Source organism: Hemiscyllium ocellatum, chromosome 24, assembly GCF_020745735.1.
Source record: "Hemiscyllium ocellatum isolate sHemOce1 chromosome 24, sHemOce1.pat.X.cur, whole genome shotgun sequence".
In the NCBI taxonomy this organism is placed as follows: Eukaryota; Metazoa; Chordata; class Chondrichthyes; order Orectolobiformes; family Hemiscylliidae; genus Hemiscyllium; species Hemiscyllium ocellatum.
Window position 1 is genome coordinate 39,039,896 of NC_083424.1, and position 15,014 is coordinate 39,054,909.

General features: G+C 38.4%; 1 protein-coding gene across 2 annotated transcripts in view; it reads left to right on the forward strand.

Annotated features, from left to right (window-relative positions):
- The first annotated feature begins 1,212 nt into the window (after positions 1-1,212).
- fbxw8 (F-box and WD repeat domain containing 8) overlaps positions 1,213-15,014 on the forward strand; it is a 170,579-nt gene continuing 156,777 nt past the window's right edge. The window contains exons 1-4 of one of the 2 annotated variants that reach the window (XM_060844021.1): positions 1,213-1,667; positions 7,482-7,586; positions 9,737-9,814; positions 10,055-10,219. In XM_060844021.1, coding sequence (XP_060700004.1) covers positions 1,290-1,667; positions 7,482-7,586; positions 9,737-9,814; positions 10,055-10,219 — 726 coding nt within the window. In that variant the 5' untranslated portion in view covers positions 1,213-1,289. The remainder of the gene's footprint in view (positions 1,668-7,481; positions 7,587-9,736; positions 9,815-10,054; positions 10,220-15,014) is intronic. The other variant, XM_060844022.1, reaches the window with a different exon arrangement.

The following is a 15,014-nucleotide window of genomic DNA, read 5'->3' on the forward strand; positions in this document are numbered from 1 at the left end:
TGGAAGTATTGAACAGCAGATCCAGCATAGATAAATTGGGGTCCTTTCCTTTTCTCTGGTGTTTCGGTAGCGTCTGAATGACCTACATTTGCCTTTACTAATCTCTTTCTCTTCACATACATATAGAAACTCTTAGTTTCCATATTTATGTTCCCTGCAAGCTTACTTTCATACTCTATTCCCATTCATCCTCCTTTGAAGAATTCTAAACTGCTCCCAATCCTCAGACCTATTATTTTTCTTCTCCAATCTGTATGTTTCTTCCTTGGATTGGATACTAACTCTAATTCCCTTCATAATCCATGGATGGGCCTCTTACCCATTTTGCTTTTGTACCTGGGAGGAATAAACAGCTGTTGCAGTTATTCCAGACCTGCTGAGTTTCTCCAGCACTTCTTCTTTGTTGTTTCAGATCTCCAGCATCTGCAGTTCTTTGTTTTGTTTTATGCGATTTTCAAACAGCTTTGTACAAATTAAATCCTCTCACAGGATAATGAAATGTGATAGCCTGACATTGAGAAGTAATTGTATTTGCTTTATAATGCTAAAGTATCTAAAGCACTTTATTGGGAAAAAAAGACGAGATATAATTATCAATGACAAAAAAAACCTGCAAGTTTTCAAACGAGTATATCATGGAAACAAAAACAAAAATATTTTTCACATTATCAGTATCAAATGCATTCGCTGAAAGTTTAATGATTCGATTTTGGAGCAAAGACAAGAAGCAATTAAAAGGAAGCGCTGTAAAGCTGAACAACATTATAAAAATCGAAAGAATTGCGGATGTTGGAAACGAGTTGCAAAAATCCCCAGAAATTACAGGAAAAGCTCATCAGGTCTGGCAGCAGCTGTGGAAAGGAAGGGTCATTCTGATTTCTCTGCACAGTTGGTGCCAGATCTGCTGAGCTTTTCGAGCAATTTCGGAACGATATTACTCTCGCATCCACTTTTACAAACACAAAAAAAGTATCCAGAAGTATTTGAAAGCAGCAAGTAGCCTACATAAAATACAGATATATGAAGAAACCATTCATCTCTTAAGGTGGATGCAATGACATTTCCAAATGACAGCGACTGTGTTGTGCCACCCACCAGGATCAAAGCGAGTTTAAAGTCCGAGGGGAAGGTTTGTGGGTCGGAACTGGATGTTGAGGATGTACAATTCCACACGGCGCCGTTTGAAGGGAGGGAACAGTGCATCCAGAGAAGGTCTCCGGGCGGCGAGAGCTGGTGAAGCGGACTCCCTCTCCCCGCGGCTGTTATTTAGTAGTTTCTGGGTATGGAGGATGGGTGATAAGGAGCTGGAGAAATTCCGGCTGCGGTGGAGAGAAGAGATTAGGGAGCGGAACCGGCGCGGGAAGGCGACCTGCGGCGAAAGGAGCAGCAAAAAGCGGCGCCAGCAGCGCGAGCCGGGGCCCGGTGACCATGGAGACGGGGAGGGAGTGGAGGGGCCGAGCGGTCGGCAGCGAGCAGCCGATGACTATTTCTACCTGGCCGAAAGCCTGCTGGAGGGCCGGATCAGCCCGCTCAGGGAGCGCCTGGAAGATGAGCGATGCGGCGGAGGGACTGAGACCGGGTCCGAGGCTCGGGGAGGGCCCCAGGGCCAATCCGCTCAGGCCCCCGGCCACAAGGAGAACCTGCTCGATCAGCTCATCAATGACTTGGTAAATGACTGTAACTTCTACCTGTCCGCCTCACCGCGATAGGCAGCCCTTCATTTAAAGACTTTGTGGTGGATTTCCTGGCCGCACGGTGACCCCATTACCACAATCTCCAGTCGAGAGCCAAACAAGAATTTTATTCCGGGTTTCTGCATATGTAGTAATTTTGTTCCGCTTTAGCTTATTATAAAAACAAATACAATTAGAGGTTTGTGCTATTGCCGGATAACGGAACTGGTAAAACCTGAAGATGTGGAATTCCCTGTGGAGGTTCTCGAGGGTCGATAACGCTGCAATCTGGTTGTTTGCGGTGGTAATGCACTATGAGTCAAACTGTTTGATCACTGCTTAGTTAAGGTCACAGACGCAGCTGACAGTCGAAAAGCAACTATTTCAGAAGCTGCAATTTTCGAATTAATGAAAATTATGTTGTGCTCTATAAATGTTATTGACTAGAGGGAAATTTACTTTGTTTAGAAACTGAGCTGTGTGGAGGAGTGAAAGACATTAGGCACTAACCACCAAGGGATCCCAAGGGCACAATTACTGCCTCTTCATTACATGTGCGAAAGCACTGTGGCATTGGCAAGCCATAAAGCTAATCGAAGATTGTTATTTGTGAGATCACCCAAGGCACTGGAGTTCAAAGCGGACACTGTGAATAGTTTAAAAGTTATTTCAGAATTGCATTCATTTGTTCTGGCAAAATAAGATAACAGGATGCGTGTGGAAGAGAATTAAACTTTCAATCATGACCTCCTCTATTGTCTTTGAATTTTAATATTGAAATTCATATTAGCTGTAAAATTTAAAACGAACACTGTTCATTAGACAAGGAAAGGGATTTTTTTGTTGGTTTTTTGAGTTCATTTCTCAAAATATTGCTAGTAAACAAATGATTAGATTACTTTTAGATTAGATTAGATTACTTTTAGATTAGATTAGATTACGGCACGGTGGCACAGTGGTTAGCACTGCTGCCTCACAGCGCCTGAGACCCGGGTTCAATTCCCGACTCAAGCGACTGACTGTGTGGAGTTTGCACGTTCTCCCCGTGTCTGCGTGGGTTTCCTCCGGGTGCTCCGGTTTCCTCCCACAGTCCAAAGATGTGCGGGTCAGGTGAACTGACCATGCTAAATTGCCCGTAGTGTTAGGTAGGGGTAAATGTAGGGGTATGAGTGGGTTGCGCTTCGGCGGGTCGGTGTGGACTTGTTGGGCCGAAGGGCCTGTTTCCACACTGTAAGTCTAATCTAATCTAATCAAATGTACAAATTGAACTTTTGTACCTTTAACTGCATCTCTCATTCTAGCTTACTCCAGGCTCTCTCCTTTTTTCCTTTGCTTCTGACTCTCCAGTCCTTTGCCATCAATTCATCAAGTAAAATCAAGTATCATTTGTAAAATTTGGACTCCTTTCTGATGTGAAAAAATGCATAACTTTAAATATTTTTTGAGAGATTTTTTTCCTTTAGTAGAACGGAGCTCTTTCCCTGTAATTTAATGATCAAGGATGCTCCTTAAGCATTTATAACTTAAGACGTAGGTCTGATGCAATCTTAATGACAACATTAACCTATATAGTTGAACAGCTGCTTGAGTTTTGACCATAATAGTTAGATGACAATTTGATACATAGAATTTTCATATCTCCTGACTATAATCTAGGAGTTAGGAAAAGGAAATCAAAATAAATAGAATTCTGTTGCAAAAGGTTAAGGAACATCAAAGATTGTCCTGTCATTTGGCTTTCCAAATAGCTTAGCTGGTTGAGCCAGCAAGCAGCTGAGTAGTACAGACCAGGGCGGCTTTGGGGGCTAACCACTGGTCTATATTGAGTTGGTAGATGTCAAGGGGAATAACTGTTAGATCGGAGTTGTAGAGGAAAACTGGGATCCCCTTGTCATCTGCTAACAGGGGACGTGTATGGATGAAACGTGAGGATAAAATGTTCTAGTTCCTTGCTAGTACTTGCATTTTCAGTGAAAGAGATACTGGGATGGGTCTGGCACAGAATTAGCACCTTCAAATGATGAAGTGGTGAAAAAGGATGTTGGTGAGTACAGGAATCACATTGTCAAATACACAGTAATATCATTAGAAAGCTAGTTTATGTTGATTCTTGTTTCATTTTGAATAGCTTTTGCTTAGTTAGCTTTAAACTTGATGAAAATATACTGCTGCAACTCCATTAGGACAATATAACTGATGTAACAAAATTATTGTAAGCTCTGTATAACATTGTTTTGTTGCAAATTTTATATTTATGCAAACTGTATTTGGTTAGGAACGTATGTGTTGACAACACGAGACTATTTTTTTAGATTAGATTACTTACAGTGTGGAAACAGGCCCTTCGGCCCAACAAGTCCACACCGACCCGCCGAAGCGCAACCCACCCATACCCATACCCTTATATTTACCCCTTAACTAACACTACGGGCAATTTAGCATGGCCAATTCACCTGACCCGCACATCTTTGGACTGTGGGAGGAAACCGGAGCACCCGGAGGAAACCCACGCAGACACGGGGAGAATGTGCAAACTCCACACAGTCAGTCGCCTGAGTCGGGAATTGAACCCGGGTCTTCAGGCGCTGTGAGGCAGCAGTGCTAACCACTGTGCCACCGTGCCGCCCACACTATCTTGTGTGTAAACCAAGTTTAAAAAAATCAGTTATCTTGGAGATACTTAAAGTTGGATTTTTTATTTTAAATATTGAAAGGGGACAGATGAGATGTTTGGTTCTCCAAATAACCACAATGACTAAACATTGAAAATTATTCCCAAGTTTAAAGAGCTGAACATGTCCTAAAATGACTTTCTTCTTCTTCATTTAAAATGTAACCAGCATTTGGCTGTTGGTTTGCAAGATTCTACAACTGTTTGCCAAGACTTGTTTTGCTTGTCTAGAGAATTGCATACAGCCATCAGTATAATTCAATGCAATGGCTCGATGTCAGTTGAACTAAAGCCCTCCAATTGTAAAGGTGCAGAAATACAAATATTTTACGAAAGGGCACCTTTGTGAAGAAGAGCTACTTTTTAAAACAATGTAAATTTTGTTAGCTTTTCATTATTGTAACTGTTTCCATGTACAGGCAGTCAGCACAGAATTTGCACTGCAAACAAATACTGTGTACACACCAATAGCATTACTTTAATCAACTTGTATGAGGTATCTATGTGCACTTCTGCTTTACTTGTGGAGAGTTTGTGTCGATTTGAGTACACTTTTTTTTTAAAAGATGGTTAGTGCCTTGTGCTCAAGAAGTTCCAGTCTTAAAAGTTTGGACTAGTGAAATATATTCTCAATCCCATAAATTTAGTGTAACTAGATTTCATTTGGTACTATACAATGTGTAATTTTAACATAATGAATGGCTGGTTGGCAGTGAACAGTTAGTCGATCTGAAGCATTCTGTGTATCAAAACTCCTGAAAATTCACTCATTCCTTACTACATCTTAACACCTGCTGCATTGATTTTTCTGTCTCAAATTTGCTATTTTCTACGTTACAATCTATGGTAGATAGCAGAAAAAAAACTAATATTGAGTCAATCAAATTCTGTTAAAAATCACACAACACTAGGTTATAGTCCAACAGGTTTAATTGGAAGCACACTAGCTTTCGGAGCGACGCTCCTTTATCAAGTGATTGAGGAGGGCTCGATTGTAACACAGAATTTATAGCAAAAATTTGCAGTGTGATGTAACTGAAATTATACATTGAAAAATTGATAGTCTGTTAAGCCTTTCATCTGTTAGAATACAGTGATAGTTTCACTTCTTTCATGTGTAAATCACAAAACCCTTCTTTTTAAAGTTGCATTCTGTGGTTAGCTGTTAACAATGGTGATAGTTAGACAATATGTGAAGAATCAAATTCTGATTAGATTTATTTCAGAAAGTAACATTTTGGTGTATAGTGTGAACAATTTTAAACATATGATAAGTGTAGCATACTCCCTGGGAAACTCATGACTTCAGACATATAGTTTCCAAAGCTTCGCACTGTTACAAATGTCTTCACATCAGATCTAATTGCCAAGGACTGATTTGCTATGATTTGTCAACATCTCCATTATCATTGGACTACGTAACAGTCAGAATGGTAGAAAGTGCATTAGGTGATAACTGGTCCTCTCTTTATTCAGTAATTCCGTTGAAATTCTACTTTTTCCAGATTTACCTCAATCCAATGATTCACACCTTGATGCATCTAAGCCTTCACTCCAGTGTTATGCTCACACTTCCCCAACCTAGTAACATCAAAAACAGATTAACAGGTTATTCATCTCATTGGCAGGTTGTTGAATTTTGCAGTACGCAAACTGATTATGTATTTTCCTACACAATAACAAATAACTTCAAAGGGAAACTCGGATTGGAAATATATAATGAAACCTTGGAAATAGACTCCACTGGTAACATTAATTTTCCTGGTAACATCCTTTTTTTTTTATCTCCTAGGGTTCCCTTTTAACCTCTTGCACCATATTTCACCTGTGATCAGTTAAACATCAGGTTGTGACATCTTGGGTTTCTTTCATTGAATTAAAAGAAATGAAATGAAAACGTAATCACTTAGTTTAAACTATTTAAATTGAGTTGTTTAAAATTCAGATGGGGGATTAAATATGGACATGAACAGTTACGTAAAAATAAGAATTACTTTCACTGCCAAAGATCTGAAGCACTCTCTTTGGGCCTTAAGCTATTTTCCACCTCCATTCCAATGAATAATGTAGTATTCAGTACTTGGATAAAGGAGCTGCTACAAATGATTTAAAGCAAATTACTTAATGTAATTGATTTATGTATCTTGTAGTTAAAAATAACTCAGTGCAATCAAATAATCGCATTACAGAATAAGTTCCATTGGCTGAGTATTTTGGCAGAGTTGTCCCACTCTCCTCCATAATCCTGCAATTTTTCTTCTTTTCAAGTATGTATCCAATTCATTTGCCAGTTACCATTGAATGTGCTTCTACCACCCTTTCTAACTACTGCTGCTTGTAGCTACTCCTACCAGGAGATCTGTTGTCATGGGGCACCACAATCATCTATTGTGCGCTGACATGTTATATCCACTATCACTAACCTGCAGATGCACTGACATCCGTCAGCCAACTGCATATACATCAACCCCTTTACTGGCAGTGTATTCTAAATGACAAATCACTACTTAAATTTCTCTCCATCACTTCTTCAGTTCTTTCAAGAATTACCTTTTACGTTGTGTGTTCTGATTACCTGTCTTCTACCAATTTCTCTGTCAAATACCACCATATTGAATAATAAAGATTGATTTCTAAGTAATCAACGGCAGCTTCTTTAGTCTCTCAACATAAACCAACATTTCTCATGTCATATATACTTTCTAATAAATTTCCTCTGCACCCGCATCAAGGTCTTAACATTCTTGCTGAAATTTTGATACCCAGAAATAAGGACAAAACTCTAGTCATGGCTTAAGATTGTATCATTTTTCAACATAAGACAGTTCTCTAAGATGGGTAAAAGGGATAGGCTAAAACTCTTATGGCTTTGTGTTTTCGATATTGAATTACCAATTCTCTGGGCCTTCTATTTCACAGAAGATTGCAAGTAGGATCATAGTAACAAGTTCTCACACTGGAATTTCAATTGTACATTCAGTTGGGAGATTTGGGTAAAAAGGGCACAGGAGGGGAAAGTACTCTGATTATCTCCAGTATAATTAGTCAGACATGGGTAGTTATGTCTTTTTTTAAATACATGTAATCTGTTGCTTTTGGAGTGTATAATACATACTGTATTTGTTGTTCTGTTGCAGAATGAAATAAATGAAATCCCATTTTTTGATATTGACCTTCCTTATGAGCTAGCACTGAAAATATTTGCATATCTTGGCAAAACTGAACTTGGAAGATGTGCTCAGGTAAATGTAAAAGTTTGATTAAGTCTATAAAGCTATTAAGTTTTTCAGGCAAATTTGATTATAATTTATCAGTGTACACTTTTCTATTGTATTCAACTTTCACAATTTGGATCAAAAGTTACAGAATATTTTTCAATGGTAAAAGTTTTTGTGAAGTGGCTCGAACAATAGAGGACAGGAAGGGAGTTTGTGAACAAATGGGAGTTAGTGAATAAATGATTTGACAACTGAGATCAGCTCAAGGATTTGTAATTATTCAGTTCCATTTAATTTGCTTCTGACATGAAAGTTTGGAATGCAACCCATTTTGATATAAAGCTCAAGTACCTTATGCTGTTATAGAGTCATGGAGATGTACAGCACAGAAACAGACCCTACAGTCCACACCGTCCATGCCGACCAGTTATCCCAACCCAATCTAGTCCCATTTTCTAGCACTTGGCCCATATCCTTCTAAACGCTCCCTATTCATATACCCTTGCAGATGCCTTTTAAATGTTGTAATTGTATCAGCCTCCACCACTTCCTCTGGCAGCTCATTCCATACACACATCACCATCTGTGTGCAAAGGTTGCTTTTGGGTCCCTCTTAAATCTTTCCCCTCTCACCCTAAACTTATGCACTCTAGTTCTGGACTCCCCTTACCCAGGAAAAATACCTTGTCTGTTTACCCTATCCATGCCTCTCATGATTTTATAAACCTTTATAAGGTCAACCCTCAGCATTCGACACTCTCGGAAAAACTGTCCCAATCTATTTAGCCTCTTCCTATAGCTCAAGCCCTCCAACTCTGGCAACATCCTTGTAAATCTTTTCTGTCAAATCTATGCATATGTTATCAAAAAAAAAGTTGTTCTGTGGGTGGAATTGCTACTTCGTGCAAGGCACTTTCCCATTGCAAACAATGTATAGAGTAAAAGGCATCTTCAAATATGCCATTTGCAGACATGTGCAAACTCTACTTAGTATTTTTTAAAAGTTTGCTTGACCATGCATATTCATCGAAATGAAGGCTAGTGGGCACAGTGGCTCAGTCATTAGCACTGCTGCCTCACAGCGCCAAGGACCTGGGTTCGATTCCAGCCTTCAACGACTGTGTGAAGTTTGCACATTCTACTCATGTCTGTGTAGGTTTCCTCCGGGTGCTCTGGTTTCCTCTCTCAGTCCAAATATGTGCAGGTTAGGTGGATTGTCCATGCTAAATTGCCCATAATGGTCAGGGGATTAGGCTAGGTGCATTAGTGAGGGGATATGTAGAGGAATGGGTCTGGGTGGGATACTCTTCAGAGAGTCAGTGTGGACTTGTTGGGTCAAGTGGTCTGTTTCCACACTGTTGGGATTCTATGATTCGATTCTATGATTCAAAGGAGGCCTTCCAAATATTGAGGCATTTATTAATGCCTAGCATCCTGCTGAGTATATGTCCACACCTAAAAGCATGCTTTAGCAGTAATTAATGGTATTGCCAAAGGGTAGTACATGGTGCCCGGAATCTCAGATCACACAATCTGCAGAGTTTCCAAATAACAATCACCCTTCACAATTACCCTTTTGTTGCAGAAACACCTGACCACTATTTCTCTCAGTTTTATTTCCGTCATGACAAGAGGGTTGTTGCATTGTACAACATCACCACCAGCAGCCGCAAGGCACACAAGTCCTAATAATTCCTCAAAGCCCAGCTCTTCATTAGTGCTTGGACATCTCTGTATCAACGCAATTCCCATGGAATTAACATCGACCATACCATGCTGATGCTGTTTAAAGTATATTGCTACTGGCAATGGAATTTTTAAAAACTTCCTCAGTATAAAGACATATCAGAAAAACAGCTGACAGAGTTGTATGTAATGCTTCAAGTTTTAGAGACAAAAATCGAAATTGGTAGAAAATCTCCGCAGGTTTAGCAGCGTCGGTGGAGAGAAATCGGAGTTAACATTTCGGGTCGAGTGACACATCCTCAGTCAAACATTTACTCTGATTTCTCTCCACCGATGATGCCAAACCCGCAAAGATTTTCCAGCAATTTCTATTTTTGTCTCTGATTTACAGCATCCACAGTTCTTTTGGCTTTAAGCTTTAGTGCAGCTTTGTGATTTTTGGCCCCCAGCTTTCAGTTCTGATTTTGTATTTTTGAAAACTCTAACAGATCCTTCATCTTGGCACCTTAGGAGAGAATAAGTGCACCAGCCCTCTCCATAAAGTGCATTACAAACAGTCGGAGCAGGTAACTACAGACCTCTGTTCAGAAGACTTCAGAAATTGAATAAATAATTTAGGCCAATTAACTTTTTTTGATTTTGTTTGCATTCCCTGACATGAAAAGTAGTACATTTGTGTCCTTGCATATTTGGCAACTAACTGTACCGTTACTGTAAGTTGGAGTTTGTTAGCTTAGTCGTGAATGACATTGGTAGCCTGGAATATTTGATCTTTTATAACAATATGAGATCCTTTCCTTTCTTAGGTGAGTAAAGCCTGGAAAGTTATTGCGGAAGATGAAGTGCTTTGGTACAAGCATTGCTTGAAAGCAGGCTACCAGGTGAAGGCAGACATTGGCGACTTCATATGCTGGAAGGCTGTTATGCGAGATTCCATGAAGAAAGAACAAACGTTACAAGCCAACTGGAAGGTACATCTCATCATTGTTTGAAGTGTTATTAGTTGTTCTCCTGTAGCTGAACTACAGGCATTAGCATTTAAATTTTTATGTCTATATAAAAGTTTGAAATACACTGTCATGCTTCAAATTGTTTACTTTCAAATTTCTAAAGCATGTTTTATTAAACAAAAATGAAGCCCCAGCATTTCTCATTTGCAATAAAGAACTTTTAATTCCAGATCCACAACAATGTGATTGACTCTTAATTGACCTCTGGGCAATTAGGTGGGCAATAAATGCTGGTCTAGCCAGCGACATCCTCATTCCATGCATGAATATATTATATAAAAAAAGCTTTGAATACCATGAGGCTTTATTGACCTCAGTAAGGCAATTTGATTTCGATCCTAAAGGACACACCAGATTTTATGCCTCTGCATTTTGGCTACAAATAGCACATAGTGTGTATCCACAATAATGTTTTGTTCTTTAAAAATAGCACTTCTTCCTTTCAGCACCACCATTTTCAGCACCAGAGGTCCCAAACTCTGCTGAGTTAACATACTTCAACAGGAGTAAATGATATGGGTGCTATAGCCTCAGAAATCCTTGGGTGTTCATGGAGTATATTCACAAAGTTTCTGGTTTTCAGTTACAGTCCAGGGATCTCTAGTAAAAGTACATTTGTGTAAATATTTATTAGATGTAGTAGATTCCCTACAGCGTGGAAATAGGCCCTTTGGCCCAACAAGTCCACACCAACCAGATCCATTTCCTTTTGACTAATCCACCTAACATATGGGCAATTTAGAATGGCCAGTTCACCTGAACTGCATACCTTTGGACTGACGGAAGAAACCGGAACACCCAGAGGAAACCCACGTAGAATGTACAAACTCCACACAGACAGTTGCCCAAGGCTGGAATTGAACCTGGGTCCCTGGTGCTGTGAGGCAGCAGTGCTAACCACTGAGCCACCGTGCCGTCCTAATATAGAGCAAAGCTAATTGACCTTGTATTAGATTCAATTCCCTACAATCTGGATACAGACCATGCAGCCCAAGTCCATACCAACCCTCTGAAGAGTAACCCACCCAACTACCCCATATTTAGCCCTGACTAACGCACCTAACATGATAGCATGGTCAATTCACCTAATCTACACATCTTCGGATCGTGAGAGGAAACCCATGCAGACACGAGGAAACTCCACGCACAGTTTCTTGTATTTATGGTTAAATGTAAGTTTCTTGTGCTTATTTTGTATGGTTTGCTACTTTAGAGGCAAATTGCAGATCTGTTTCCATGAATATTACTTGTTTTTGGATGTCTAGAGTATTTATCGTACATCCTAAGATGACTGTTCCACAAATTTTCCTTCTCTTGTGTCTTACCCTGACTATTACTGGATGAACCATTCTGCCTGAGTTTGGTACTCCTGCATTTTAATAGATCTGCTTTAAAAAAATTTCAATACTTGAAGTAATTAATTATAGTTTGTCTGTAATGGTAATTGTTTTATTTTGGAGCCAATATGTTCGTCCTGCTCCTTTTAAATTTAATGATCTGCCTAGCCAGTTGGAAATAATGTTAGAAGGGTGACCTCACTGACACCAGTACATGTGAGGAGCTTTCATGATGGCTGTTGATTCATGCAACAAAACAAAAACAGCATTTACCACAGAGTGAACTGAACACCTCCACAAAATAGCATGTATTTACCACAAGTAGCTTCCCCCTAGGCATTTTCAGTTTGTCTATGCTGTAATATGTATTTGCATGCAGTGGTACTTATAATACAAGCTAAGGAAAAATTACTGGGATGTTTAGTGAACCTGTTTATAGTAGAAAATAATGACATTGGTTTGAATTACTATTTATTTATTTATTTCATGGTCACTCCAATGTCCCTAAATTTCACAGTCCTTTTTACAAGGGGCTGTTTAATTTTCAGCGTGCATTCTTGAAAATATATATAAAATGATCAACTTTCATAACATACATTTAGAGATGTAAATTGCTTAAATATTATTAATGAAAGGAATACTTGATTATAATGTATTCCAAAAATACTTAGTGTTAGGCCTGTTTTTTTTATATAAAGTAAGGACAAGAGTATTCTTTCTCAAAAAATCCTCTGATGTATACTTTAACACTGAAGAAGCCATCATTCTATAATTCACCTCTTTTCAGAGGTTATTGGGGGAGGGGTGGATTAGAGTATTGTGCTGGATGGCCAATCATAATCATAATAGAGCATGTTGAAGGGATTGAATGGCCTACTCCTATCTTCAAAGTTTCTATACACTTCAGTTTCAGGAATATACAGTATATATAAAGTTGCAGTTTGCTCATTGCACCACTTTATAAATTTGATCATTAAAATGCCTAGGATATAGATCAGCAACTTGAACAAACCATGTGTAGTTTTAAAATTGAGCTCCTACTGTGAAACCTTGAATATTTTTGTAATAAGTGAATGAGAGAGGAACATGTGAGCTGTTTGACTTCTTCTGTTGGCAAAACAGCTATAGATATACACTATATTACATTTTAAATGTGGAATAAAATATGATTTTCTGTTCTGACAGATAATCTATTGAATGTTCATTGCAACTGTCATTAGACAAAACAGTTTCAAAATAATTTTTAGAATACAGTTGTGAATGGGTTTATCAGAAATTTGACTGCATGGGTTTTTGCTGTCAATTCCAACACATCTCATTTTGCCTTGACATTAATGTGTGCAAATTAGTGACCACATTTGCTTATATATGCATATATAACAAAATTGTAAATAATTAATTGGCCAAGCAGCACTTTGGAGAACAGAAGATATAAAATGCACTGTAACTATTTTCTGTTTATCAAGTTATTGTCTTTTTTTCTGTTATATTCTGTACTCTAAGCACTAGATTATGTGTAATAATCATTTCAAAACTTCAGTCTTAAATGATAGAACATTTCAGACTAAGTGTCACAGGATACCACAATTTCAGTACAATTTGGATGCAATACAAATATAACTACTTGGTTCTAATGGTCAAAGATGATTTCCACAGGCAAGGCAGTGCTCTCTCATGACTTGAAATATAACATCTTATCAAGCCCATCTTCCCGGAGGTACATATTAAATTACTACCGTAAGCTCTTCATTTTCCAATTAAGGAACATGTAGTATGCTGGCAGAACTGCGCATCAGGTGTATCATGAAACCAAATTATGAGCGAATGCTGCAAATTTTGCTTGATTCTAGAATTTTATTTAGTTAACACTCCCTTTGTTTAAAAATAATAAAATGCCTCAATGTTGGCAATTTTTCTGTAGTATTATCTTTTCATTCTGGACCTGTCCATGATACAAAATGTACACTCGGCTGTTTACAAAGATTTTCACTAATCTCAACTACTTAGCTGCCTGTCAAGAAAAAGAAAAGAAGAAACTTAGAGATATTTCATCTGTTACATCAATATCTTGAATAATTAAAAATCATCAATAGTGAATAGTTTCCAAAAACATATTAGCAACCGCAGTACTGATTTTGCAGATTGTGAAATTTACACCTGTCGGGGGGAAAAAAGATCAAAATGACATTCTTCCCTTTGACGGACCGATTACAAACCATAAGTGAATGCCCTGTGGATCAGTAATAATTATTTCCAGCACCTGGATGAACTTTGCATCTGGTATTTGTCAGGCAGGCTATCTACCCAGAGGCGATTCATCTGTCTTTGAAATATATTTCATTTTGAGGTGAGCATTAAAATGGTCAAAACGATTCAAGAAATATTAAATATAGTATTTTATGTTTTGAAAAGAGAACTCTAGTAACAAATTCTTTACAATAGATAATTTTCCTATACTGTGACTTTAATGTTACTGATTTGGTTTTTGTTATCTTCAGTTCTTGCTTGTGTTTTAGCTGTTAACCACTTTCCCAGCTACAATGACCTTAACAAAATTTTAAAAGTTATGTTCGTGTACACAATCTCTCACTCTCACTGTTCAATTTGTTTTCTGTGAAGCATTAGCATGTATCATAACAGCAGGTAGATTTGAACCTCCATTGTTATGTTTATGAAAATGTGTGTTTGTATGGAGCTGTTTAGTTTGTTTCAGGTGTTGAAAATTTTTCTTTGTGTTTAATGACTTATTATGTAATAAATTGTTTCAACAATGATGATTCTTGCATATATTGTGCAACTTCAAGTTCAAGTTGGACAATTAAGTCAGCATTTTGTTGTTATCAGTAAGTCCTGCAGCAAATTTTCATAGGCTATATTCATTTACAATATGGTGAAACATCTGATCTGGGTGACCAAAGTTGTGCAATGGGTTATCTTTGAAATTCCATTTGTGCAAGAGATGTAATGGCCAAGCATGGAGAGTGAAGATCCTGTTCAATGTAGACTACAGTCTTTGAGGGAGTTCAAATCCTAGATGCCTCATTATCTAATCACTTGCTCTCAGCTCACAGAGGGGAGCAGTATTCTGCTGAAGACTGCCTGCTTCTTTCTGGATGATGGTCTTGGTCTTTTACCATGTTTTCAAGTGTACTTCTTGGATCTTGAAACCTTGGACCTGCTTCACCTCCTCTTAATCTAACTTTCCAAAGCATTAGTAAATGCTGTTGGAACAAAGAATGAGAGTTTGCCATTCATCCCTTCAAGCCAGCTCCGCCATTCAAAAACATCATGGCCGATCTGATTCTGATCTCAAATGTACGTTTCATCCTCATGTTAATCAAGGATCTATGCACTGCACACTTTACTTCACTTCAGCTCTAATGAAGAGTCATCTAGACTTGAAATGTTAGCTTGCTCTC